This window comes from Python bivittatus, unplaced genomic scaffold, assembly GCF_059951505.1.
Source record: "Python bivittatus isolate LINGU-HERP-01145 unplaced genomic scaffold, Pbiv_v1 ctg000700_np1212, whole genome shotgun sequence".
NCBI lineage: Eukaryota > Metazoa > Chordata > Lepidosauria > Squamata > Pythonidae > Python > Python bivittatus.
The window spans coordinates 67,857,703-67,884,532 of record NW_028277098.1 but is presented as its reverse complement, the minus strand read 5'-3'; the positions used below and the strand labels follow the sequence as shown (position 1 = coordinate 67,884,532).

Genomic DNA, 26,830 nt, shown 5'->3' with positions numbered 1-26,830 from the left:
CCGATCCTAGCTCCTCCCTCAGGCGGGGCGGGAGGCGGCCGGAGCGGCCCTGGCAACCCCAAGAAGCCAGTCTGCTTCAGCTCCTCTCCTCCCCGAACCGAGAAGTCAGCACGGACGAAGTGACGAGTGGAGCCGGACTTCGTGCTAAGGTAGCCGCCCGCCCTGGGCCTGGGAAGAGGAGCGCCTGGTAGATGCGGCTACTGCGGGAGCGGCTAGGAGCGTCCCTCAAGTAACTTGGCTTGTCGGATACGGAAGAGATGGAGAAGGAGGAGGGTGGCCTTGCGGCCGAGGATTGCCTCGGCACGCACGAGAGATGGGGAGGGTCACTGTGACTGTCCTGAGCAGCGAGGTGGTCGGGTCGGTTTTAAATGGGGAGTGGCGTCAGACAGCCCTGGTGCCTGGGAAACCCCGTCCTGGGTAGCTGCGCTGGACTGCAGCAGAAGCTGCCAAGATTCGGGTGGTCTTGAACGCTGTTATTGAGATAGCTTTCGCGTGGTTCCAACTGCCGTGCCTTCGCTCCCGTGCGAGGAGATCGAAGAGTGCCGCCTTAAGGGGCTCGGCAGAGAGACCCGCGCCGGCGGTCAGCTCCGGTGAGTTGGGATGAACTGTGTTTGAAGTGGCGGCGCACCCTACCAAGATTTTAACCGTGTTGTAATAGGCGCTGTTAGAATGGGCAAAGAGCAGGACATCTGTACTCACCCGGTTATAGAACCGGGGTTTCCCAATGCCTGGTTATTTTAGGTTAATGCGTGGCTCGTGGGTGTACGTGGTGTCAAGATCGGAGGCCGTAAAGGAGAGTTGTGTATGGAGTTGATCTGGAGTTAATCTTGGGGAGATATTTGTTAGTTCTCTGTGAAGGGGTAGTATGAGCAGTGGAAACAGTTGTGGTTTTCTATGTGGGTAGCAAGTGATAGCCAGTTTGGTGTTGTGGTTAAGGCACTGGGAAACTCTGCGTTCTAGGCCGGTCTTAGGCATGAAACCAGCTGGATGACCTTGGGCCGGTCACTCCCTTTCAGCCCTAGGAAGGAGGCAATGGCAAACCACTTCTGAAAAGCCTTGCCAAGAAAATTGCAGGGACTTGTCCAGGCAGTTGCCAGGAGTCAAAAACTGACTGGAAAGCCCCCCCCCCCCAAAGGAAGTGGTGGAGTGCTTGTGCATTTAAAAGCAATGAGATGGAGTGAACGTCACTACATCTTTCCCCAAACTTCTAAATGCTGGGATAATTTAAAAAAACCAAAACTCTTAGCCTTAGATGTTTTATACACACCACACTGTACAAGTCTTCAAGACATATTGGACCCAAAGCAGAAAATATTTTGATAGCTCTCTTGCATCTCCTTCTGGCTTCCAGATGAAGTTTGGAGCAAGGGGTGGGGGGATTGAACTGAACCTGCTGATAGGCTGTTTGTTGTTTCTGGGGAGAGTGGCTGGTAAGTTACAAAGTACTTACTCCTATCACCTCTTGTTTCTCAGTGGCTTCTAAGAAAAACAGGCTGCTAAAGAGAGCCATTCTGGTGCAGTGGTTAAGACATCAGGCTAGAAACCGGGAGGCTGTGAGTTTCAAGTCCCACCTTAGGCACAAAGCCAGCTGGGTGACCTTGGGCCAGTCACTCTCTCTCATCCCTAGGAAGTAGGCAGTGGCAAACCTCTTATAAAAAACCTTGTCAGAAACACTGCAGGGACTAGTCCAGGCACTCACCAGGAGTCCACACTGTCTTGAAAGCATGCATGCACCAGCAGGACCTTAAAGGCTTTTATTTGATTCTCTCAAAGGTGAAGGTTGGCAGAGTTCACATGTTGCACTAAGCTATAGTGTGGCTTACTTAGTTTTGCCTGAGTGTGCTGTATAGCCTTGCCTTTGTTGTTTGTAAACCATGGTTTATGACTTTTTATCATATGTATGTCCTGCCACTGCAGCTTATTTAAAAAAGCTTAGTTAGAACAAATTATTACTTGGTGTTATTCCTCAGGCTTTGCTAGGAGACATCTCCCCTTGACCTTTGAAAGCCATTCCTATTCCAAGAGGTATGAGATATAGGTATCTGTGAGTAACATGCTTGAAGGCACTTCCTGCTTTAATTAATCCATGTAGCCAGCTGAAACCTAGCGCGCTCTCTCTCTCTCTCTCTCTCTCTCTATATATATATATATATATATACACACACACAAACACATACATGTATACACACACACACATATATACACAAACAGCCTTTCAGTTATATTCCAAGGACAATTGCTCCATTTAACTGATTCAGATAAAGGTAGGCTCTACTTCTGAGGAGGCAGAGTGAAGAGTATGTATGGTAGCTTCACCTGATTGGCCTCTGCTCATGGATGTGCAATGGACATCCTCCCCTGTCCGTGGGGGTTTGAAAGCCTAGGCTTTAAATTGTTTGAAGGGCCTCCATGGTTTTCTGCTCCAAATGGGTAAGATAAGAATAGTGTGGGGAAGGCAGAGTGGCATGCTTGCTCCTCCTCATTTGTAGACCCAACCTGGGTGGGAAATGTTCAGAGAAGACTTCAGTTTATATCTGATTTTAATAGCTTGAGGAAACTGTTCTTTTCATCTTTTAGTCTCTGGTTTCTCCTGCTTTTGATAAGAATGGGGATATGGTAAATCTTTGGGGAGGAGTTGCAAAAACATGCAGCCAGGGAGTAAGAAGAATGTGGGATCTCTGACAGACAGAAAGGAGTGCTTTATGTGGCAGGATAATTACTTTTTCCAGCTATTCCTTGTTTTCCGTGGGTCAGAATTCTTGCAAATCTGGCTTGCCATGTGCTAGGGACAGTGATTCCCTGTGACATTTTTGTAAAGAAGTTATTTTTGCCTGTTTAGCTCACTTTCGTCTAGCGGCAGTTCTGGGGAGGGGGGGGGGGAGAGGTTGTGCTAATCACTTAGGAACAAGGAAGCATTCCAAAACCATGACTGCACTCTTTCTCTTTCTCTTTCTCTCTGGGCCTGGAATTGAGCAGCCAAGTCTTTTCAGTGCAGGCCAGGCCCCCTAAATTGTGATTTAGCTTCTAAAAAAAAAAAAAAAGGCATTTGCTTTGTTATACTGGTTCACTAAGATATTTGTGACTGGCAGATGTTTTGTTTCTATTATGGAACTTCAGCATATCTTTTGGTTAATAGATAAAAAAGGCAGCGTTACACTCCAGGGTAAGGGTTTAAAAAAGAAAAGAAATGCTGTTCAATAGGCTGTTAGTAGAAGGGTATTTTCTATTAAGCAGTTCCCACTTCCAACAGTCGAGAGGTATTCTGAGATTTCCATGTTTTCCTCTTTAATTTTGGTACAACCAGGAGAGTTACACATGAGACAATTACATTAATACTTCAATGGTTTAAAAATGCAGAAAGGCATTTTAACAGTAGATAAAATGTACTTGTTAGGAGAAACTTCAGTGTTTGTCTTGTTTTAAGAACAAGCTTTCTTAAGTCCAGCTCACTTCTAGAGCTTAAGTATATATGTTAATTTGATGCTTATTATTATACATCTCTTGATGGAACCAAATGTGACTAGTAATCCAATGTCAGAGTGTTTTTTGTGGTAATCATGATTTTTCTGAAGCCTCAAACAATCATTTTTTATCTGTATCTTATGGGTTCTAGCAACATCCCTAAAACTGAAGTATATATCTCAATCCCTGCCCCTCCAAAGCCACCGTTAATTCATATAAATTACAGAGTATTCTTTCTTTTTCTTCCTCCCAGAGACATGCCTGCTGTTGGTGGCAACTATATAATCACAGGGTGAGTTGGCTGACAACTCAGATTTCATTGACTCACATTAAAATAGTTGGACAAAGTTTAGTGTTCTACCCAAAGATTTCCTCAAACCTGAAGTAAATATTTTCCCTAGAATGAGAAGCCCATTGCAGACTTAATAAGTGAGCAACGGTTGTGTTTTCTGGAGCTGCAGTTCTGGCATTCAGATCTGCTTATGTGAAGACAATTGATGACAGAAGTATTGCTTTGCCAGAAGAAATGAATATATTCATTGAAAATGTTCCATCATCTAACTAGAGTACAAATCTGGAGAGGAAAAAGAGCCTGTATGCCAAATTTTTTATGGAGTAGCTGATATTCACTTAGCTCTGAAAGGTAAAATCTACTATACCATAAAAGAGATGTTTAGTTTGAGTCATCTGGCAGGATTGTTCCTTGTTTTCCTGTGAGAATTAACAGCAAGGCTTTTGCCTGTAGCTCTGGTCAGCACAATGAGGCAAACACTGAGAGGCCAGTAACCCTTTTCTCTTCTGTGTGCAAAAGCCAGTTACAGCGTGTCCCTCCCCCCTTGTAAAGGCAGCAGGCTGGCTTGGCCAATACAGCACAGTTCAGGAGGCATCTTGAGTTGTATCCTCAAACTTTTGCCCATACGTTGTTTCTCATTCGCTAGTATCTGGCATGTCTGCTTTGGTCTGTTTTGATGCTTATCTCAGTCTTCTTTGTTGGATATATGCAATGTTTTATGGCTACAACATTATGTTTGATCCATCACACAATCATGTTTTGTGGGTTCAAATTTTGGTCTGCTGCTGCTTCCTGTCTGTTTATCCCTGTCATGATTAGTTTTCTCCCAGTTGTGTGCTGAAGAATGCCAGTGTTCATGAACTTGGGCACGTTACTATTTTCTTTTATAATTTTAAATGAAGCCCATTTGTGATAACAGCAAATCATATAGCATCTTTAGGGTGAAAGAAAGTGGCAGAGTTGTTCCTGTCCTTATCCCGTTTGAACCCTGTCCCCCCAACAAATTGAAAAATTTGCGGCCACAAGCATTGGGTGAATTTTTTTAATCTGATGGGACTGGATCAACCTTGAGGGCTCATTTGACACCCTGCATCGCACACCACTTTCAAGGAGGACGGTGATACCTCCCACTTGTCCAAAGGGCAGATGGCAGATTTTACATTTTGTTTATGTTGTTGACTATCTTGAATGGTCAGCTGACTGGAAATATAGAATATAAATCAAATAATTAAAAAACACAGGAAGTATGTCCTGTATAGCCCCAAATTATTTTGGATGGAGCCAAATCCTATATTTAATTCTTCTGTGATTTGGCGGTTTATTTTTTCCCAGTGTGAGCTGTATAATATGCAACATTTCATAGAAATGACCCCCTAATAGTAAAATTACAGATGTCTAAGGTACTTTTTCTTTAGCCAACTGCAAACTGTAAAGATCTGGCTTCTAGCAGTACAACCGCACCACACAAAACAGGCCTCTGTTTAAAATTTGACAGGTTTCATCTGTACAAAATGCTTATTAGCGTCATCTAATTCTGAAAAACTGCACAAAAATACAGGCAGTTTCCTTTTACCTGCAGATATGCTCAAATATAAAATGAAACAAATGAGCCAAGCAGTCAGTTTTGAAACTTCTTTGAAATTTGGGAGGCCTCATCTTCTTGGCAAGATTAACTCTGGCTGCAAATTTCATCCAGTTTTGCTACAACAAAGAATGTTGCAGACAGTAGATTTTTCATTAAAATCCATGTGTTAAGTCTGGAAACTTCTCTCAGATTTAACCCTAATTGGGGACCTCCTAAATGCTGTTTTGTGAATTGGGATCCAATCCAAATGTTTTGGTTGGTGTTCACCACTAGTTGAAGAGGAGATGTAGTTGAGCTTTGATATATATTATTGCTATCTGATCCAACTTTTTTCCCCACTTGAGCAAGGTTCTTCTGCAATAATTTAATGATCCAACCGAGCTGGTTAAACCACTCTTGGAGGAGACTGCTCCTTTTGTCTCTATGTAAAAGGTAGGATTACCATCATGATGGTTAACTTGATCCAGCAGTGAAACATATAGTAGCTGCTAAAAGACAAACACTTTTGTGGTGCCTTAAAAGGTGCCCAGAGGCTAGCTCATGGGTTGTAATTACTGCACTCTACTCTGCCCCAGGAAGACCCCATTTGGAGTCCTGAATCTAGTTCGAAAAAACAGTGACTAACTAGATCAAGTTCAGAGGAGGGCTACCAAGATGACAGAGAGTCTGAAAACCAAGCCTATAAGGAATGGTAAAAGGATCTGGGTATATTTAGCCTGCAGAAAAGAAGATGAAGGGCGATACGATAGCAGTCTTTAAATATTTGAAAGGTGGTCACCCAGAAGAGGGAGTGAACTTATTTTCTATTATCCCAGAAGGCAGAACCAGATTAAAACTACAAGGAAGTTTGGATTAAAACTACAAGGAAGCAGGCTCGGGCTAGACATCAGGAGGAGTTTCTCGAGAGTGTAGGGTGTTAGCCAGTGAAGCAGTGGTGAGTTCTCTTTTGCTAGAAATCTTCAAGCAGAGATGCTATAGTGCAGGGTTTTCAGACTTTTTCAGTCTGCAGAACATGTTAGTTTAAAAGCAATATATCCTAGAACCCCTGACCAAGAGTCAGATTGGAACCCCTGACCAAGAGGCAGGCTCTAGTGATTGGAAATTGTGCTTCAGTGAACCCTGCTATAGTGGATCCTGCATTGAGCAGCGGGTTGGACTAGATTGCCTCTAAGTTACCTTCCTGTAAAACCTATAGTTTTATATGGAGTCTGCTGATTTTCCTATAAAGTAGAAGGAGAGTTTAATATATGATATGGGAAGCAGAAATCCCAACCCTCTTCTTTGCCTGAAGTCCTTTCCCTTTAGTCTCACACAAGTGAATCAGCTTGAGAAGAGGGAGCTTTAAGTTGCTGTTTGCCTTAATTTTATTGGGGAAATGTGCTGACCCTTGGTTTGAATACCTGCCTTTCAGAAGACACTTCAGTCCCAGTTACTTCTGCAGAAACACTGTAGGATAGGATCTCTTGTAAACAGGCAACTCTTACCCTCTCTGAAAATATCTTTGGAAATGAAAGAATAAAGGATGCCAGATTTAATTTAAATAAAGTGTGAAATTGCGGTGTACTACTTTTCCTCAGTATGCTGTTTTTTCTTTGCCAGGATAAAAAAAAAAAAAGACTTGAGGATTTCTGAGGACTGTTGTAAGGGGTTTCAGAATCCAGACCAATATACCATTTCTTTGGGTGTGTCTTGAAACTTCTGTAGGGCTGTGCAGTGCCCTACAGGTTTGTAAACCTCCCCACACCTGAAGATTTAATATTACCCTATCACTTCCTAATCCCTATGCTTATATAAAAGTTCTGGATGACTCAGTTTGCCTCCTGTTGTGAACATTGGTTGGTTTAGTTTACTAATTCAACAAACTCAGTAAGAAGCTATTCACTATTCTGCATGATTGCCTCAGAGGAATTGTGCTGCTTTAAGTTGTTTAAGGATTGTATGCAGGCCTTTGAAAAGTGAGAAGTTCTTAACTAAGAATATTACTGGATATTTTAAATGAAAACATGGCTGTTTGGGGATATATTAGAAATTTGATTAATTGTGAGAATGTAATTAATGTGGTCAATGTACCACCTTTGAATCCCCTTTTTGTGGCCTCAAAGCCTCCCTAACCATGAGTGCCAGAACCTAATGACATAACACCCAGCCATTTTCAGCTGAAAAAATAAATGACAAGTGTAGGTTAAGTCCTAAAATACACATAGTCTTTAAAAGAAGTTTTGAGATTAGTATTTATTTTACTTGGTTTACTATATTCTCTTTTTATGACTTTTAATCTGCTATGAGATCCTTTGGATAATGTGTGGGCTAGAAATACTTAAAATAATTAAATCAAGTTCACAGAAAGTCCCCAATACCTGCTGATATTGCAGCCCTTAGCCTACCAAAAGCTGTTAGGATTTGCTGTTGGCCACAGAAAGATTGCCTACCCTTGTTGCACAATATTCAAATATCAGTTGTAAGAGTTAGTAAATGAGGGAAAGCAATCATTTTTATTCGTTTGTTTGTTCATTTATTTGTCATGTTTATATAGCCGCCCATCTCACACAAAGCAACTCGGGTGGCGTACAACAATTAAATAAAATAACAAGTGGATAAAAGCGAGCATTTAAAATAATTATAAAATAAATTATATGTGATTATTAAAATAAAAACATTATCAAAAATGTTTTAAAAATTTAGATTTTAGAATATACAAACCCCACAGAGAGAGCAGAATATCAATTACAGTGGAGCCATCTAAGAGTGTCTCTGGTTCCCAAATAGCTATTTCTCCCAATAGCTATACGGTAGTCAGTCTTTTCTGGAATTTTAACGAGAAAAAATGGGTAAGCTGTCTTTCCCTACCTCTTGGCTCCTGCTTGGGGTAGTATGTGCTTCTCTACAGCTATTTAATTTTAAAATCTCTGGTTAATGATATTTATCTCATTTCTAACGCTTTTGCGTTGGATTGCCCTTTGAAACTCCAACAGGTCAGCACTGGAGCAGAGATAGGAAACAGGTGACTCTCTAAAAGTGGCCGAAGTGTGATTCCCAGCAGCCCCAGTCAGCATGGCCAGTGATAGCTGTGCCAGGATTGTTCAGTGGCATCTCAAGGCCAAAGTTTTCCCACTGTGCAGTAATCAAGACTACAGTTATTTGAATGGGTAGCTGATAATCTATGGTTTATGAGTTTATTGACTGTCAGAAATTGCAGTGATCTGTAATGGTAAAAGAACAGGTAAACTCATGTACTTTACAACTCTGGCAATAATCTTTCATACTTTACGACAGTAGCCTCTACTGTCTACCTAAGATTTTAGGTAGAAATGTTTGTCATTCCTGGGTTCGGAGTACCTGAGGTCCATTCCTTGTGTAGCCTAATGCATTTTGGTTCTCCAATCCTATATTCAGCCAGAAGAAACAGAGTTTTCAGTGCCTTCGATAAAGGAGCTGGGATCTGAAACATGTAGGATTACCCCACTAATAAATCTGGGGCACTTTGAGAATGATTTCTCTGTCACTGACTATTTGTCCCTCCCAACTTTTGCCTTATCTTTTAAATGAAGGCTTCACCACCACCACCACTAAGGGAAAAGGAAGCTAATACTCTGTTATCTCTGCTGCAAATAATTGTATTGGCCATGAGATCTACATTTCTATGTTCTGTAACATCAGAATACTTTATTATATCAGGATAATACATATCCTGATATACGATTAACCAGTTATTGCTTATGTGGCAATAACTTGTTCGTGGGTGCCATAAATGAAATGGACAAGCAGGACTTTTTGAATGGGAGTGGAAGATTTCTGGCCCTTTCCAAAACTCTTCTGCTAACTACAGGTAGTCCCAGAATAGAGCAGGTCTATGGAAATTGTGACCTAACCAACTGAACCTAGCCCACCTGTCCTAGGCTGTTTGTACTTGAAAGCTGTCCTTAACTTGCAGTCTTGCAAGCAGCAAACCCAGCAAGTCTGTAGCCCCCATGGGCTGTTGATTATGGCAGATGGACTAAATTCAGCTCAGAAGGTTATAGATTGACTATGGCTGGACTAAAGTCAAGGCAACTCTCAGTGGAGTGGAGATAGATAAGTGAAGGTTGTTATATATACTGCAGTGTTTTTAAAGTGCAGCTATCTCATATGTGAGTCTTGATCTGTCATTCATTCTGTCCCCCAAATTTAGTTACTATAATATATGAAATTATTTTTCACCCCAGCTTCCGCTTTTTTATCCATGATTCCAAGAAAAGCTTGAGAGTATTGTTTGTTGTTTCCAAAACTACTTATTTGATATTTTCTCTGAATATTTAACATATCAAAATAAAACTACCCAATGTTTTAAGGTAGGGTGGCTGCAGGACAGATGAGGTTTTCACTGATCACTGAAATACAGTCATAGATTGCTTCTCTTTTAAAAAGCAAAAAGAAGAATGCTTCCAGGAAACAATAATCCAGCCACAACCATATTGGCTTAGCTAATCAGTGCCTTGTTTTGTATAACAAGGGTGGTTAACTGAGTGCCTTGCATTTATTTTGAACTGTAGCTCCTACAATCTTTTGCCCTTGACATGCTGATCAAGACTGATGTGAGTTAAAATCCAAACTATATTTATTTTAATTAAGGTGCTGCCTGACTCCAAACCAAAAATATGTCAAAGATGTTAATTGCCTATTCCTTTGCTGTATCTGGATCTCATTCCCTTGTCCACACTTTGGATTGAGTATGTTTTTTTACAAGGATTTTTTTTTTTAAATGTCTTTAATATTGTCTACATTTAGGAAGGACAAGCACCCGAAAGATCCTTAAATTGCATACTACAATCAGGAAAAAAAAAAAAAAAGGCCCTGCTACCCTTGTCCCTTTGCTGTAAGTTAGAATTTAAGGCTGCTTAGCCAAAGAGCTATTTACTTGATGTGTAGCAATCAAGTGTATATCTTGTTTTCGCTTAATTACACATTATTTTGAAGGTATAATGCTAGGAGACAAGGCATAACTCTTTTTTCCACAGTGTAACTGGAATTAAGAACCCCACCCCAAACACAGGTACAACATTTAGGTTAAAAGTTTTAACCTGCTCCAGTAGGATATTTTGTATCAATTTCTTCATTAGTATCAATAGGGACCTTTTATCAAGAATCTCTAGCTCCAGGTAGCCCTCGCTTAGCGACCACAATTGCGGCTGGCAGCTCTGTTGCTAAGTGGAAAATCACATGACCGCAACTGGGCTTACAACCTTACTTCCCCTTTGGTCATTAAGCAAAGCAGCGTGGTCGCTAAGCAAAAAAAATCACATGACCACGACTTATGATTTTACTTCTGCATTAACTCTGCTTGTCACAAGTGAAAATGCATGCACACAAATGCAATCATGTGACCGTGGGATGCTGGATGGTTGTAAATGCGAGAATTGGTCACAAAGTTATTTTTTTTACCATCGTAACTTTGAATGGTTGCTACATGAGGCAGTCAGAAAGCAAGGATTACCTGTATATGCAAAGGGTGGATATTTCTTATTCTAGCTATGTCCCCCCTGTTATATATGAAGTAAGATTCCACCGTCTTTATAATTAAGGAAAAACCTCTGAAGAATGGCATCTGAAGTGCTTGATTTGATTTCCGTAAACAATTATTAATAGTCATGAAGGTTTGCCTGGGGACAGGTCTCCCACCCTGAAATATCTCAGAGCCTGTGTTTTATAGTCATCTACTTCAGTCCATGCCTTCTTCAGGAAGGACTAGAGAAAGCAGCCCTCAAAAGCTATTGCCAGGTAATAGAGCAAGCCTTCCCCAACTTTGTAGTCTCCATATATGTTATGACTATAATTCCTGGAAATGTCAGCTAGCAATTAAAACAAATCTAGTTGGGTAGTAGTGATTTAAAACAAAATACTGATTACCACTCTGGAAGATAATCCTGAGCTAGATATCTGTTTCCCATGTTCTTAGGTCTTTTAATGTTAATTGAGTAGCATATCCTGTTTCCTGTGGTATTCCCCACTCTTGTTGAATGAGAAGGCCACATGTGAATCATTAATTTCAAGGGATATTTGCTGTAGAATGACAATTGCTGCATTTTAGTATTCTCTCTGGTAAGATGAAAATTATATATATACCAGATGAATACTAAATCATATATATATACACATTATATACATACATGCATATGAAAACTCTTAAGCTTAAATATTGATCAGGACAATGGGTGATATCAATCACCAAATTTCTTATGGTCAGATTTCCTGTGATGCCTTTATTTTCTTGGGTTTAGATATATATTGCACTGTAATAAAGAACTCTTGCTGTGTGTTTTGCCAAATCAAGACATTAACAAAACCTCTGGCTCTTTTCCAATTTGTTCACTTTTCCCCATGTCATGAGACTAGGCATGGAGGAAATGATGAGGAAGAATTCATAAGTTAGTCTTCCTTAACGTAATGTTTTCCAGGTGTGTTGGGACTACTCCCAGAATTTTCAAACTGGAGAGTACCAATAATAATTGTTTTATATATATATAAAAAGAAAACTCCATGACTAAAGGTTTGTACCATGCCACAGCAAAGTCATTAGGTGTGGTTTAACCATACAGATAATGAAGCCTCCAGATAAACTTGGGTGAGTTTATTTAAGGTGACCTTTATACCTATGAATCTGTCAGGCCCAGCCCAAGAACAACGGTGAAACAGTCCAATCGAGTATAGTTCCTTTATTTGCTTACACCTTATAGGCAGAATCTTGCCAAACTAAATCTATAATACAGCAACTAGTGGATATACCCTGGGAGATTCTAGGGAGTGGCTATCCTGAGCCTCTTTTGCTTCCTGCACTCCGCTTGAGGACTGCATTGTCTCTTATCTCCTTTCCCCTTCTGGAATGCACCCCCCTCCCACATTACTCTCCTTCTCGTAGATATATTCCATCACAGAATCCTCTAAATATCCAGTTGGAGCAGAGTTACCCATTCCCAGCACTTGATTTGACACTGTTTTCTTGTAGTTCTCTGTAGGATCGTGGACCCAATCAGTTAGCTTCATTGTACACAGAGTACAGAGTATATACCCCCAGCATGGTTACCCAAGGCATGAAGGTTGTACAGGCTGCACAGCTAAACCACACAGGCAGCTATATTGGGCAGCAGTGATATAAGAAGATGCTAAGACAGATGATCACTTTAGTGTCAACAGCAAAGGCATCATTTCATTATGCATGGGAAAAGGCATTGTTAAACCACTTCTGTATTTTACCCAGAGAACTGCATGATAGATAATATAAAGTGAGTGACAGTAGTGCTGGATGATGGCTTCTCAGGTTAGATGGCATTCAACATGCTATTAAGGAAGAGCTGAGGATCTTTTGGTGTACTAACAGTGTTTATGATGTGGCTAGTTTAAAGCCATTGGAACTTCTAGTTGCTGATGTTGCCATGCAGGAAAAGAAAATCCAAAGTTGCAAAGACAGAATTACAGCGAGAACATAGAATGTAAGAAGCATGGGAAAGCTCCACAAAGTGAACGATAAAATGAATCGATTGCATATTGATATTTTAGGCATCAGTGATTTGAAATGGACTGGAATTAGATACTTCAGTCAGAAAATTGTACTGTTTACTACTGAGTTTACTACATTACTTTCAAGGTCTGAAAGGACACTGTAACAGTACTTGGCTACATTGCAGTCAATGACCAAATAGTATTACTTTGCAGAAAATTCTTTAATACGATGATTTTCCAAGTTTATGCTCCTACCACTGATGCAGAAAAAGAAGAGGTTTTATAGTCAAGTTCAATCTGAAATCAACAGAACATAGAACATGCAAGCCAGATATGCTGCTTGTGGCTGGAGACTGGATACCAACATTGGAAATAGTAAGGAGGAAAATTTAGTTGGACTGTCTGCTTTAGGAAACAGAAATGAATTAGGAGAATGACTTCCTAGTTGCTCCTAATTCAATGATTTCTTCATTGTTAAAACAGTCTTCAGATAACTAAAACAATCCTTACATGCATTAACAGATGGAGTATACAGAAATCAAATTGATTATATTATTGGTACAATAAGAGCTTGGTGTAATAGCAAAAACATGGCCATGGGATGACTATGGACCAGATAATGAACTGCTCCTGTACAAGTTCCAACTCAAACTAAAGCAGAACAAAGACAACCAGTTTCCACAATATAATCCTTGAGCATATATCCACCATGTTCAAGGAGAACATAGAACTCTCTCTGAAGTTCTGACCCATCAATAGGGAATTGGAGGAACTGTAGAATGAAATGAAACAAGTTAAGTTGTTAAAACCAGTTTGGTCTAGTGGTTAAGCCACCAGGCTAGAAACCAGGAGACTGAGAGTTCTAGTCCCGCCTTAGGCATGAAAGATGGGTTTCTTTGGGCTAGTCACTCTCTCTCAGCCCAACTCACCTCACAGGGTGCTTGTTGTGGGGAGAACAGCAGAAGGAAGGAGTATTAGTTATGTTCACTGCCTTGAGTTATTTATAAAAACCATAAAGGCGGTATATGTATGTATGTATGTATATATATAAATTAATGATGTATGCATGTATGTATGAAAAGAGACTGTTAACAGTCAAGAAACAGAAGAAAGCAAACTGAATTTCAGAACAACCACTGGAAATTGCCAAGAAGAGAAGACAAACATCTCAGGAAGGAACGTAACAAAGAATGTTGTTAGAGAAGAAACAGTATTACAATGACATCTGTAAAGACACTGAAGATGGAAACAAGCACAGAAATGCAAGGAAAGTCTTCCAAAAGATCTCCAAGCTCAGAAGGAGATTCTAACCTCTGAAAACCTCCATGTATAGCTCAAAACATCAAGATCTGAAGAGCAGACAATTACTGACTTGGAAGTGATCTGGTAATGTTATCTTGACCAACCTCTTACCACACCATCATGGTTTAACACGTTGGGTGAACCCAGACTATGAGGTTTCTTTCTATTTCCCCTTCAGTGTCTGATCTCTCCTCTGCAAATCTGCTCATGTGCCTCTTGTATAATTGCTTCTAGGAACATGCAGTATCCACTGACTGGGTGGTAGGACAGATTTATTTATTTATTTGTCTATCAAATTTATATAGCCTATTTTAGGCCCTTCTGTTATGTGTGTGGTAGAAGTTAGGTGTGGTAAATATGTAAATAGCTAATGTAATTCTTGCCAGCTCCCAGATATGGTGGCTTATTGGAGAACTTCTAATCACATGACAGATTATTCCTATGGGAAGAGAACGATTTTTTTTTTCTTTTATTACAGCAATTTTTACTACTTATCAGATAAATCCCTATGTCCAGCAAACACATTCACCAAAACTCCTGTTAGGTTAAAAGCCCAAGTAATAATGATGTGAAGATCTGCAATCAATCCTCTTCAAATCTTTTTCATTGGCTAACCTGCAATAATAATGGCATTGATCATGGGAATCATTTACCTTCTTAGATCTCCTCCTCTGAAGCCATTGTTAGCTGTAGAAGAAAGAATGGCCTAATATGGCAGGAGGAGGAGGAATGTGCATAATTTAAGTCTGGGAAATAGCCAGATAAGAATTAAATCTCATCTCCCCTTGCTTTTGTATTTCCCACATCACTTTTAATGGATCAGAGATACACACTTAATTGAATAAAACTGTCCTACTGGAAAAGAGACACTGTAATGTGTGTCTGTGTGTGTGTGTGTGTGTGTGTGTGTAGGCACGCAGAAGACTAAATTTCTGAGCTACATGGGTCAGATGGTATGCCTCAACAGTCAAATAATTGGGGAGTTTATCTCAAAGAAAGTTGCATTCCACCCACACTCCCATTTTTCTTCCATCTTGATTTTTAGACTTGCTTTCACAGGTCAAATGCACATTCCCCTAGGATCTGCATTCATAAAATACCAACTGCATTCTTTTGTTAAGGTGATTATCTTATCTATCCAGCATTGTAGCATTGCTCCTGAGGAGTTAAATGCATGGCTAGGAAAGAAAAATAATGCAAAAGGATATTTTTTAAGATAAATAAATAAATAGCAAGTGTTTCCAAATAGCAACTCATGACACAAATCTCTTTGCTGTTAAGAATGCCAGAAAAACAAAAATCTGAAATCACTGTTTCACACCAGATTAGAACAGATGGAACCTCCTTTATTAAAGCTCTGGACTGATCTTCAAATGTTAAATATGAACTGAATTATGTCCTAAGGCAGGGTTTCCTGGCCAAGTGTCCTCAAAATATAATCAATTTCACTTCCAGTTAGCCTAGCCAGCATGGCCAAGCCATAGGGGACTAGCTGATGGAAGCTGTAGTCTGCTATATCTGGAGCCTGCTTTAAAATGAACTGAGCCAAAGGAGTTAATTACAGTAGGAATGGACAACCTTTTCATGGCTCACAGGCATATACAACACTGTAAATGTTACAAAGCTGTAAAATGCAGCAAAGTGTTTTAAAATAGATCCTATGTTGGAGATTTAAGCTACAGATGACTCCCAGATTAGAACTGCCGATTTATTCTGGAGTATAACTAGTGCCTGGATGTACAGATTATACATTTTTCAGTTATTGATTTGAACTATGTACCATCACATATTATTGCTATTTGTTAATGGACTTTTAGTAGAAATGAAACAAAGTGAATACACAAAATTGAATTTGATTCTGTAAGATTCAAATCCACATCAATATATAGACATCAATTACCTTCTGAAGCTTGGCTGTTTTCAGTTTTCCATCCTAAACTTTCATTGTCACGGATTCCTGCTTTTTAAATACTTTTTAGGAAAGATTCCATTTTCATTTCATTCAGAAGTGAAAAGCGGTGGTTGGGGGGGCTTTTTTCAGATTTAACAGGTACCATATTTAATAGCAAGCTCCCATCAATTTATCCACCAACTGCAGACTCAATACATGAATACGATATTTAGACCCCGTTGGCTTTGTCTCTAAGAGCAGGTGGCTTCTCAATAGGGATACATTTTGCCTTTTTCAATCCTGCCTGTGTGTGTATTTTCCAACCATTGGGATAGGTTCTCTCTTCTGTTTAATGGTTTCGAGATTCAGCATAATGCTGCAATTGAATCATGAGATTACAAGGTGTAGGTTCATGGCAATGGATTAGATTGGCTTTAAAAATGGTTGTATATCTATTTTTAAAGTACCTTAATAAAATGTTTGAGGTACACATTATTATCACTACTACTGTACAGGCATGCACCACAAGTAAAGTAGTTTCTTTAAGGTAGTTTTTCAGAACTAATTCTCATCAATGCATACAAAGCCTAGCTGTAAATTGATAGACATAGAAAATTTTTAAAAGGACTGTTCTGCGTAACCATAGCAAAAGCATATTTCTGGTGATGTTGAGATATACAAATAAAATTTTCTTAAAACTTCTAATGCTGAATGAATTTTTGGAGAAAGGCCCAAGAATAAAAGTTGCTAGAAATGTCTAGATATCTCTACATATCAGCTATTTGTGATGCTACTTTGCTGTTAAGACAGATGAATTTCTTGCTGCCATCTATAACAGGTGCTACTGGTTTCCACTGGAACCCTCATGGCTTTCTTCTATTTTCTTCTGTGATTGTTGTGTTAAGATGATGACAAATTAAATTTGGTTCCCTTTTCTCCTGCTCCTCATCATGGCAGAGAACTGATGACTTTTTAATAATGCCCCCAAATCCAATTGATGGGTTAGATGTTTCTGATACAGAGTTGGGAGGCGGGTCGAATTGCTTGTAAGTCAGCTGATCCAGAGTGCTGCTAAGTAGCAACTGTTCCATCAACATGCCAGGGAAATTCCAGACCATGCCACTGTTAAAGGAGTGACTTTATGATGACTCAGAGATGTGTATTCTCAGGGAGAGAACCTACATTTACTTCTCCATTGGGCTGCCTCTAGAGCTCAGTGTCAGTCTCCACACAGTCTGGGAGAGAACTGCAAACATGATGCAAGGAATAAATTCAAATAAATGCTCAGCCACCAGAGGGGAGGCTCCCCCCCCCCTCAGCCTACCATATGGATTTGGTGTGTGCCAGTGTCTTTCTGGCTCCAATCATGTTTTCATACCTGATTTTTACATTTATGTGGTTCAGCATTCTCCTTGCTATAATTACATATTGCTAACAGCTTACTGTGATAGGGACAGATTTGGTTGCTGTCAGCACACACCATGTAGTATTCTTTTTTCTATCCCTAAATAGTGAGTCCCTTAGCAGAGTGCTAGTACCTTTTGAGATCACCATTTTCACTGGATTATTCAATACTAACTCATGAACTCATTTGGGGGACGGCAAGGAGGAACTAGGGGTTGTGAATGTACATTTGAATGTTTGCTCTTAGGATTTCTTTAAGAAAAAGGCACATACAGTACACTCTTGAAATGGCTGACAGGGAAACAACATGGAAGTCTGGAGAAGATGCTAGAATGAGTTTATAGAGCTTAGAGTATCCAAAACTTTCTAAAGACTAGGGTGAGCTTGACTCTTCCGACTTTCTGCTTTCACAGTTCAGCTATGTGCATGTAGGGATCTGCCTGTGATTATAGTCTTCATATAACAAGTGAAAGAAAATCACAACCAAACGAAATCATGAAAATCTTTAATAAAGGTGATTAATATTATCAGCCCAAATCAATCCAGTACAGGATAAAGCCTCTTCATTGATGGTTATGGACCATAATCTACTAGGTTAGTCCAGTGCAGTCTGGTATATAGATGTTTTCCAACTTCCCAGTCTAGAATTGAGAGAGAATAATTGGTCTAAAGCCACCTAGGTGGCTTTTATGCCCAAGGGAAGACTAGAACCTGGATCCCTCTGCTCCTAGTCCAGCAAGTTAACCACTACACCACAGCAGCTCTTTATTAATGTTACATGTTCTTATATTTGTTCCTCATTGAAAAAATATAGGACTCCTCATTGAGAAAATGCAGAACTCCTGAATGTGCAAGGCACCCACACCTGTAATCTCTTTTTGTAGTCTCTGCCCAGAGACCACAATACACCAGGAGGATCAGTTGCACATAAGAGGGGACAGACAATCCACAGGCCAAATGTGGTTCCCAAAGTGGGTAGAGCTAAAATGTTCAGCCTATATTTTGTGGAGGGGAATAGGAAATGAAATTTAAGAGGCCAAATGGATTATTTAAGGAACTTATTTCACCCCCTTAATCCCCAAACTAAAAGTTTGCAAACTCTAACCCTGTTTACTGGGTGGCACTCTTATGTCACAGATTATTCCCACCATGGCTCTTGGAAAATGGTTAAAAAAAAAAGTATTGTGTCTTATGCAAGTGGCCCACGCTGCTCTAACAAGAACCATAATTATTTCTGGATCACTGACCTGCATAGCAGCACCAGAATGTGGGAGTGGGAGTGTTCCTTTGAGTGTAGAAAGTTATTTTACCTTAAAGCAGTCTAAAAACCGTTTTAGGGTGTAAAAGGGCTGGCTTAAATTTTTATTCTGGAAAAAAAGATGTCTCCTGGCATGTAGAACAAAGAAAAATGATTATCTAGAGTAAAGTCCCTAAAACATACTGTGTTTTCAGTTTTCTAGATTTTTTCTCAAGTACAAATGCTTATTCATGATTAAGGAAAAACTAGTCTTAGGTTCTGTTGTTATCTGGGGTGGTGGCATCTTATTCAAGTTGGTGCCACCATGGAGTAAGCAGAGTAGAACTTTTGATGAAACTTTGGTTCTGCCAATGAGGCAGATAGTAGCAGATGGCAGGAGGTAGAGGAGATTTTCTATCAGATTCCCTAATTGCAGTTATGTTGCGTCCATCGTAAGTTCCATACCATGCACACCCTACAGCACTTTTCTTCTGAGATATACCAAGGCTCAGACATCCTCACCTCTTTATGACCAGCAGGATATTTGGCAGGGAAGCGTTCTATTATTTCAATACATGATCGGGTAGTGTATATATATATATATATTTTAATCTTTCAGTCAGTGTACAGATATGAAACCTAACACTGGGAGAATTCTATTCAATATTCTACTTCTGATCATATGCTTGCTCCATAATTCATTCCAAATAAAGAATTTAGACATCTTCGATGCACAGTTGCCCTATCTGGCCCAGAATATACTTTGTTCACAAGAAGGAGTAATATGTGCTGTAGTATTCCCTTATATGTTGTAATACTCCAATTTCCTAACGAACTAAACTTCAGACCTAGCTTTCTTTTTGTCTCTACAGCCATGGCAGCCATCAGGAAGAAGCTGGTGATTGTGGGAGATGGTGCCTGTGGGAAGACATGCCTTTTGATTGTTTTCAGCAAGGACCAGTTCCCAGAGGTCTATGTACCAACAGTCTTTGAAAACTACATTGCTGACATTGAAGTAGATGGGAAGCAGGTAACTCATCTTCTTTAATAGTAGAAACAGCTTCTAAGCTTATATTTGCTTTCCTCCCTGGATGCCACTAGTTACTACAGCCATAGGATTTTTTTTTCTGTGCATCCACTGGTACTAGACTTAGTCCTGATACTGGTTCCCCTTAGATATGTCAATGTTTGGTTGTACAACCACCAGCAAGTATATAATCTGGACCAAGATATTTAAAACAATAGAGTGGAAGCCATTCTTCAGATGTGAGGCTTTATATCTGTATATTGAATGAAAGATTAAATTACATGCAGAACTGTTACCCAATAATATATTGAAATGATAGAATAGATACAGGAACTTGGCATCAAAGAAGCCTAAATTCCTTCTCTCTAGTTAAATATTAATCAAGCATCATTATGACCTTTAAGTCAATGGGATTTTAACATCCTGCATAGTACTGTCTTCTCTCTAGTTGTATGAAGCAATATGCATCCTAGGCTCATTCACCACCAACCCCTGATGGATTTTGCAGCCAGCAACAAAGCCTTTCAACAACAAAAAAGAGTGCTAATCTAATTCCAGAAAGACTCAGTTGAATTACAGTTAAGCAGATAAGATACACTAAGTAACTGTACATTTGCCCCAGATGCATGTACCTTATGCCCTGTTTATTTTGCTGAGTAGCTTTGAGCAATGTTTGCCTAGTTTCATAATTCACCAACTGATGAAGGCCAGTCTGATGACCACTTGTTTTAAGGACTGGAGTGCAAGTTAGGAGGGGTTTGATCTTCCATCTCTACCCAAACACTTCCCTTTTATGTGAAGAGTCAGCCCTCCTCATCTTCACATTATAGATAAATGTACAAACATATGTAAAATGTACACAGCTGACCTGTACTTCTGGTTTCATTGTGAGTCTGGTTGCCGTCTTTAATAGAATTTCACATACCCTGTTTGCTCATAAGTTTGGTATAAAAACTTTGAATTTCTGAAAAGTGGAAACTTCAGTAAAACTCTTCTGAAGTGGTTGATGATTTCATACTTTTGTCTCTGTATGGTTGTGCTTCTTCTAACATTCCATCCACTTGGCCCAGAAGAGATATTCCTACAATTAGTTTTCACAGTGTTTATGAACTTCTAATATACTTGGGAATGCCCTAGAGAGTGATGAAGCAATGTGGTCCCATAAAACAAATTGCATAATGGCCATTGTAAAGTACAGGGTTTGGGTTACTTAATATGGACAGACGTTTGCCAGGCTGCTTAAAATTGCCAGGGAGCCAAGGAATATACGAGAGAAGCAAAACAGTTTGATTTTTTTTCCCTTCAGTATCTACATTTAACCACAATTATGTTGATTACTGAGTGAATTTCTTTTCATTTATAGGTGGAGCTGGCCCTCTGGGATACAGCTGGGCAAGAGGATTATGACAGGTTGCGGCCCCTCTCTTATCCTGATACAGATGTTATTCTCATGTGCTTCTCCATTGACAGTCCAGATAGTTTAGGTAAGGCTATAAAATAACAGTTCAAATTACAAGTCAAGAATAGTCAGCATATACTTTCCTATGTATTGCTACAACTCCCATTCTGTCTGAAGTAGTCACCATGCAATCTGAAGCTGCTGCTTTGTTCAGTAAAGCAGGAGATGAACAATTCTCTGCTGGACAGCCTTACCATCACAGTCAACAATATTGTATTAGAGTGACTAATGTTCTTCGTATGTCTAAGTATTCTTCAAAGCCCAAATGATTTCCTGGAGATAGTATTGGATGTTGTATGTAATTGAATGTAATTGACTTTACTGAATTGTAAAGGAAAATAAGAAAAAATTATAAAGCACATAATGCTTTGGAAAGGGCTAAAAAGCTATGATAAACTTCCATTGGAACTGGTGAGGCTTTGCAGAGTTCTTGCTAAGTGCAATGTATGAAGGCCAATATATCCTCCTTAAGTCAGGATAGGAAGAGTATTGATGCTTTTGAACTTTGGTGTTGAAGACAATTGAGAATACTGTGGACAACTGATAAATGGACAACAAATGGATCACTGAACAAATCAACCCAGAGTTCTCATGAATGATCAGGCTCAAATTATCCTACTTCAGACACATTATGCAAAAAACTAGCTCTCTGGAAAAGGCTCTAATGCTGGGAAAGGTGGAAGGAAAGAGAAGAAGAGGATGACCAGCAGCAAGGTGGATAGACTCAGTTGCAATGGCAATGAGTGCACTGTTGGAAGACCTGAAGACCAGGTTAGGGACAGATTGTCATGGAGAAAATCTATCTATGTGGTTGCTAAGAGTTGACACCAAGTCAACTTGATGGCACATAATCAAGTCAATCAAGAGATCCATCAACTCATTTCCTAGCAATGGCTGCTGCTTGAGTAGGCCTGCTTTTTCAGGTGAACGAGTTCACCTCTTTAAAACAAATATGTCAACTATATAAGAAGAAAGCTGTTCTATTCTGAAATCATATCAGATCTTCCTCAACCATATTTGGATCCTTTTGAAATGTTGGTTATCAAATATTCTGAAATAGAATACGTAACTGCGAAATACAAAACCATAACTCTATTCTTTTGACAATGGGCTCACAATGCTACTTTAATGTAGCAGAAAGCTGAATTTTAGGGGCAAATTTTACTATTACTAATAGCCTATATATATGGATGGCTGCCTAAGAGAATGCAAACACTGGTAGAAGCTTCAGGATATCTTCTCAAAGTCTCTACTAGAAAGAGGAATCCTTTAAGGATCCAAGAACAGAAATCCATTTTGCTGGATGGAGACTGAATGGCTTCCTCCATTCAAGATTAACCACTTACCTAGGGATTATTCAGCTTCTAAATTTGGTTAGTTCCTTGGATATGTTTGCACTATGACACCATTAATAGTTTTTCAGTACATAAGGACGGTAAGGGCTCAACAGTTACTTTTAGAAGGAAAGTGAGGGGAAATTGATGTTGGCCGTATTTCAGAGGAAGAAAATGTAAGGATGAAGGAATATGTGCTGGTTTGATTTTTTTTTTTTTCCTGCACAGAAAGCCTTTGTGGCATTAAGTCTTTCTGTAGTTCTAAGCTAGCACATGTCTGTAGGGATATTTCTGACTGTGGCTCTGGGCTTTAGATGGGGAGCTTCCAATACACTCTTCAATCACTCCTTCTTCCCCCCGTCTTTTACTGGTCTAGAGAGTACAAAGTTCTCTTACATCTGCAGTGGGGTGTGGTGAATGAAGCAGGCTGACACTTGTTTACAGGCCAGGATTCTGGAAATAGGACTCTCATTGTATTCAGTCTCACTCTGGCAAAAAGTGGATCATTTTCCTTGTATTGATCTAGGGATTACACTTATGAATCTGTCTGTGTTGTCCTGGGGAGAACAGCCAGATTTGCTTAGTGAGATGGTTCTCCCATCTCCTTGCTTCTTCCAGAGAACATACCAGAGAAATGGACTCCTGAAGTAAAACATTTTTGCCCAAATGTGCCCATCATTCTTGTGGGAAACAAGAAGGACTTGCGAAATGATGAACACACACGCAGAGAGTTGGTGAAGATGAAACAGGTATGGATCCAGTTTTCTATCCATCCACATTTGGTTGCTTTTTTTGGATGTGAAGTTTTCGTGCAGATAAAATATTGTGCAACTAACTGTGGTTGAATTGTCTCCTTGAGATATTTATTGAAGCTTTCAATGGCTTCTGCTTCTAGGGAAAAGACAGTTGTTATGACATGGGATCTTTACATCTCAGAGTAACTGTGTGATGTCTTCCACTGTATGATTTGTTGCTTTTGGGAAGAATCGATCACATAGAAGCAGTTTCCAGCTATCTGTGTTTGGTCAAGATAAACATCCAGGCTGGCCCTTTGCCTCTGTTCTTAAATTCTCCTCCCAGACCTGGAGAAACCATGCAAGAATTCTTGTGTTCTTTTTGAATAGCAGGTTTCTCAATATCCCTTCAAATGTGTGAGATCATGTTCTGAGGAAATGAGGATCCTCAAATAAACTTCTGACTTAAAGCCAAACACATTTCTCTCTCTTGATCCTCTTTGAATAGGAGGGCGTGAATACATGAAATTCAATCTTAAAAATATAGCTTAGAGTATAGTCTTAGAATACAAGTGAAAAAAAAAAAACCTTTCAGGTGTAATCTATATCTACTTACCTAGAACTGGGCAAGTCTCATTGAACTCTGTGGGACTTAAGAACAAATCTGTACAACTGACGTTATTTACTTTTGGGAACCAGTACATAAGTGTACTTATTTCTCTTCTGTACAACCTGTAAACAATAATGTTTGAGGATTCTAGATTGAATTTAAACATGCTCTGGATTTTTCAGATAAGGTTTTCTATTTTTTACATAGCCTTTGTGAATACATTTTTATAACTGTCAGTCTTGTAGAACTGGGTTCCCTCATTCTCTTTCCATATTCTGTGAAAGATTCTGAGAAGTAAATATTTCACGAAGATTTACTGTTTGCAATTTGACCTAGTTAATACTACCCTCCATTCCCTCGTTTGGGATTATGCCTGATTAAAGAAGCAGTTGATTTTGGATTTGCACTTTCTAAACAGTTCAGCTTCCTTTAAAGAGTCATGTGTGAATACGAATTGATGATCCTTTTTGCCCCCCCCCCGGTGAAATTTTTAATTTAGTTCTGGTTTCCTGCACTTCCTCAGGACACTTACGGAAGAAGCTGAATCAAAGAAAAACTGAAAGGCAAAATTAAGAAAAGTTTATTTTTTGTTATCTGTATATCTCTGCTTGAATTACATTTTTATAGTTTGCTTTATTTGGTTGTTTTTGACCACCATGTTAATCCAATTTGTATGGAAAAATAGGGTATAGATTAATAAATCTACAGACCTTCCCAGCAGTTGTTGTTTTTTCCAGCCAGTATGGAGGGGAATTGATTCTGGAGGCACTAGCAACTATAGTTCCTATGCCACTCTGGGTGCAAAACATGCTATTAACTCAGTCTGAACTTCATGGGGGGCTTGGATGATGGTCTGGTTATTTTATAGCAATTGGTTTAGAAAGGGATCCAGAGGAGGTCTTTTTTCCACATATGCCAACCCCCCCCCCCCCCCAGCTTCACAAAGTTATTACAGGTAGTCCCTGGGTTAAGAGCACCTGGGTTACAGACGACCCATAGTTAAGAACAGAGCCCACTGTAGCAAAATTTGAGTATTATACAATAATACTGTTCTGGCTTTGATACAAATTCGATTTAAGGACAGACCTTGGGAATGGAACTCATTCTTAAACTGGGGACTACCTGTAATATGTCAGGTGTACTCTTTTATTTGATTAGTGTGTTCCCTTCATCCTAATAGCATGGAGCAGATAAGAGCCCCATTTAGTCCCACACACCTTAGGATTTATGCTAATGTTTCCTACACATCAGTGTTATGCATTGGGCCCTTGTATAGAATGAGGCAGTTAAAATGTCCCACTGGCCTCAATCCCAAAGTTGTACTGGCCTATGTCCATGTTTAAAATTTCAGCAGAGGTCTCAGGGCCATCTGAGCTGCCATTTTCTCTACCACACCAGCAAGGTGCCCAATGATACTCTGAAAAAAAGTTATGTATGAAGTAAGTCATGTAATAAGTTATGTATGCGCCAGGTTCCATCTACAAAGGATGGCCACCTGGTGGAGCCCGAGAGCAGAGCTTTTTCAGTTGCCTACAGTGTAGTGCCCACCCTTTGGAACATCATCCCCTCAGAGATTCAACTGGCCCCGACCCTGTTGGCCTTTTTTTGGGCCTTAAAGACTCGGTTGTATCACTGGGCCTGGGGGTCAGGAGGTGGAGCTGAGCCCATGCATTGGCTATGTTAATTTTGACTGTTGGGTCTGTTTTTAACCTGGCTGTGGTTGTGTGCGTGTTGTTTTTCTGCTTTTATATATTTTTTCACACTGTTGTGTAGAGTCGTGAACTTGAGATGGGCAGCCGTATAAATTGAAATAAACAGATTACATCTTGCTCAAAGTTTTCTGAGAACTTGCTGTGGTCATCAGAAATGCTCTTTGCTATGTTGTCCCAGGCTGAGGAAAACAAGAGCAGATAAGTGCTGTGTTACCTTGGGTTTTTTTATTGTTACAGAGACAGCAGTAAATAATAATTAAACTGTTTTATATGTCATCCTTTTTTTATGAAGGAGCCCGTGAAGCCGGAAGAAGGCAGAGACATGGCGAACAGGATCAATGCTTTTGGCTACCTTGAATGCTCAGCCAAGACAAAGGATGGAGTGCGGGAAGTGTTTGAAATGGCCACCCGGGCTGCCCTGCAAGTCAGGAAGAACAAAAGGCGCAAAGGTTGCCCCCTCCTGTAGGAGAAGAGCGTTGGCAAAAGAGTTGACTGTGCTGTATGAAGCATGTGCCTCTTCCACAGATTCCATGGAAGCAAGCATGGTGTCTAGAGGGAAGAGTACAACACATTTAACATGCTGGTTGGCTGAGTGCAGCCTCCAATCCTCTGCACAGAAAAGTCCACCCAGGGTACCCAACAGAGGTGATCATAAGTCTTTCCTTGGGCAGTGTGTCTCTACCATCGTTTTGTATGCTTGGGAAATCAAGAGAAATCTTTTGAATCCTTTTTGTAAAGGTTTGTCTCTTGGGTATAGGGCCAACAGTTTATCTGAACTAATTCTATACTACTTCTTGCTCTTTTATACTAATTTTACCATTTGGTGCTTGTATGGATTCTCACAGCTTCAGGTCTTCACAAATAAAGGAAGCAAGATTTTTGAATTCTGCAATATATGAACCTGGAGTACAAGCCAATGTATTTGTCAATCTCCATAACTTGCAAAGGCAAGGGGCTTGCCAAAACGTTCATCTGAATGTCTGAGGAATTGGCCCCTGTTGTGATTATTAGTGTTCTCTATTGTGCTTCTGTCTGAGGGGCACTGGCTTGTTTTTTGACAATGCTATATTCTCAGTTCCTTATTAAATTAATTGGATCTTACATGACTCACCTTTTTTTTGTCCTTGAAGTCCTGCATGCCAGCTGGATTAGGGTTGGGCAGAGTTGGCTCTCTCACCTATTATAGAGTAGTAAGTGGTGAAAGGAAAGGTCATTGTTGCTTCTAATACTGAGAGGAGTAACCTTTGAATAATGTGTTTTGACCCTCAAGAGATGCATGGAAGGGACCAGATAAGAGTTTTCATTTGT

At 39.8% G+C, this 26,830-nt stretch overlaps 1 protein-coding gene across 3 annotated transcripts; it reads left to right on the top strand.

The window, feature by feature from the left end:
- Positions 1-15: 15 nt before the first annotated feature.
- On the top strand, positions 16-26,623 carry RHOC (ras homolog family member C). Of its 3 annotated transcripts, none has more exons than XM_007422688.4 (5): positions 16-149; positions 19,519-19,676; positions 21,037-21,157; positions 23,085-23,215; positions 25,815-26,623. In XM_007422688.4, exons 2-5 carry the CDS (start codon positions 19,521-19,523, stop codon positions 25,986-25,988), a joined length of 582 nt encoding a protein of 193 aa, XP_007422750.1. In that variant the 5' UTR covers positions 16-149; positions 19,519-19,520; the 3' UTR covers positions 25,989-26,623. The 3 variants fall into 3 exon arrangements, with proteins under 3 accessions (XP_007422750.1, XP_015746997.1, XP_025018777.1); XM_015891511.3 differs by having other exon boundaries at positions 55-229; XM_025163009.2 differs by lacking the exon at positions 16-149 and adding an exon at positions 342-590.
- Positions 26,624-26,830: the final 207 nt, after the last annotated feature.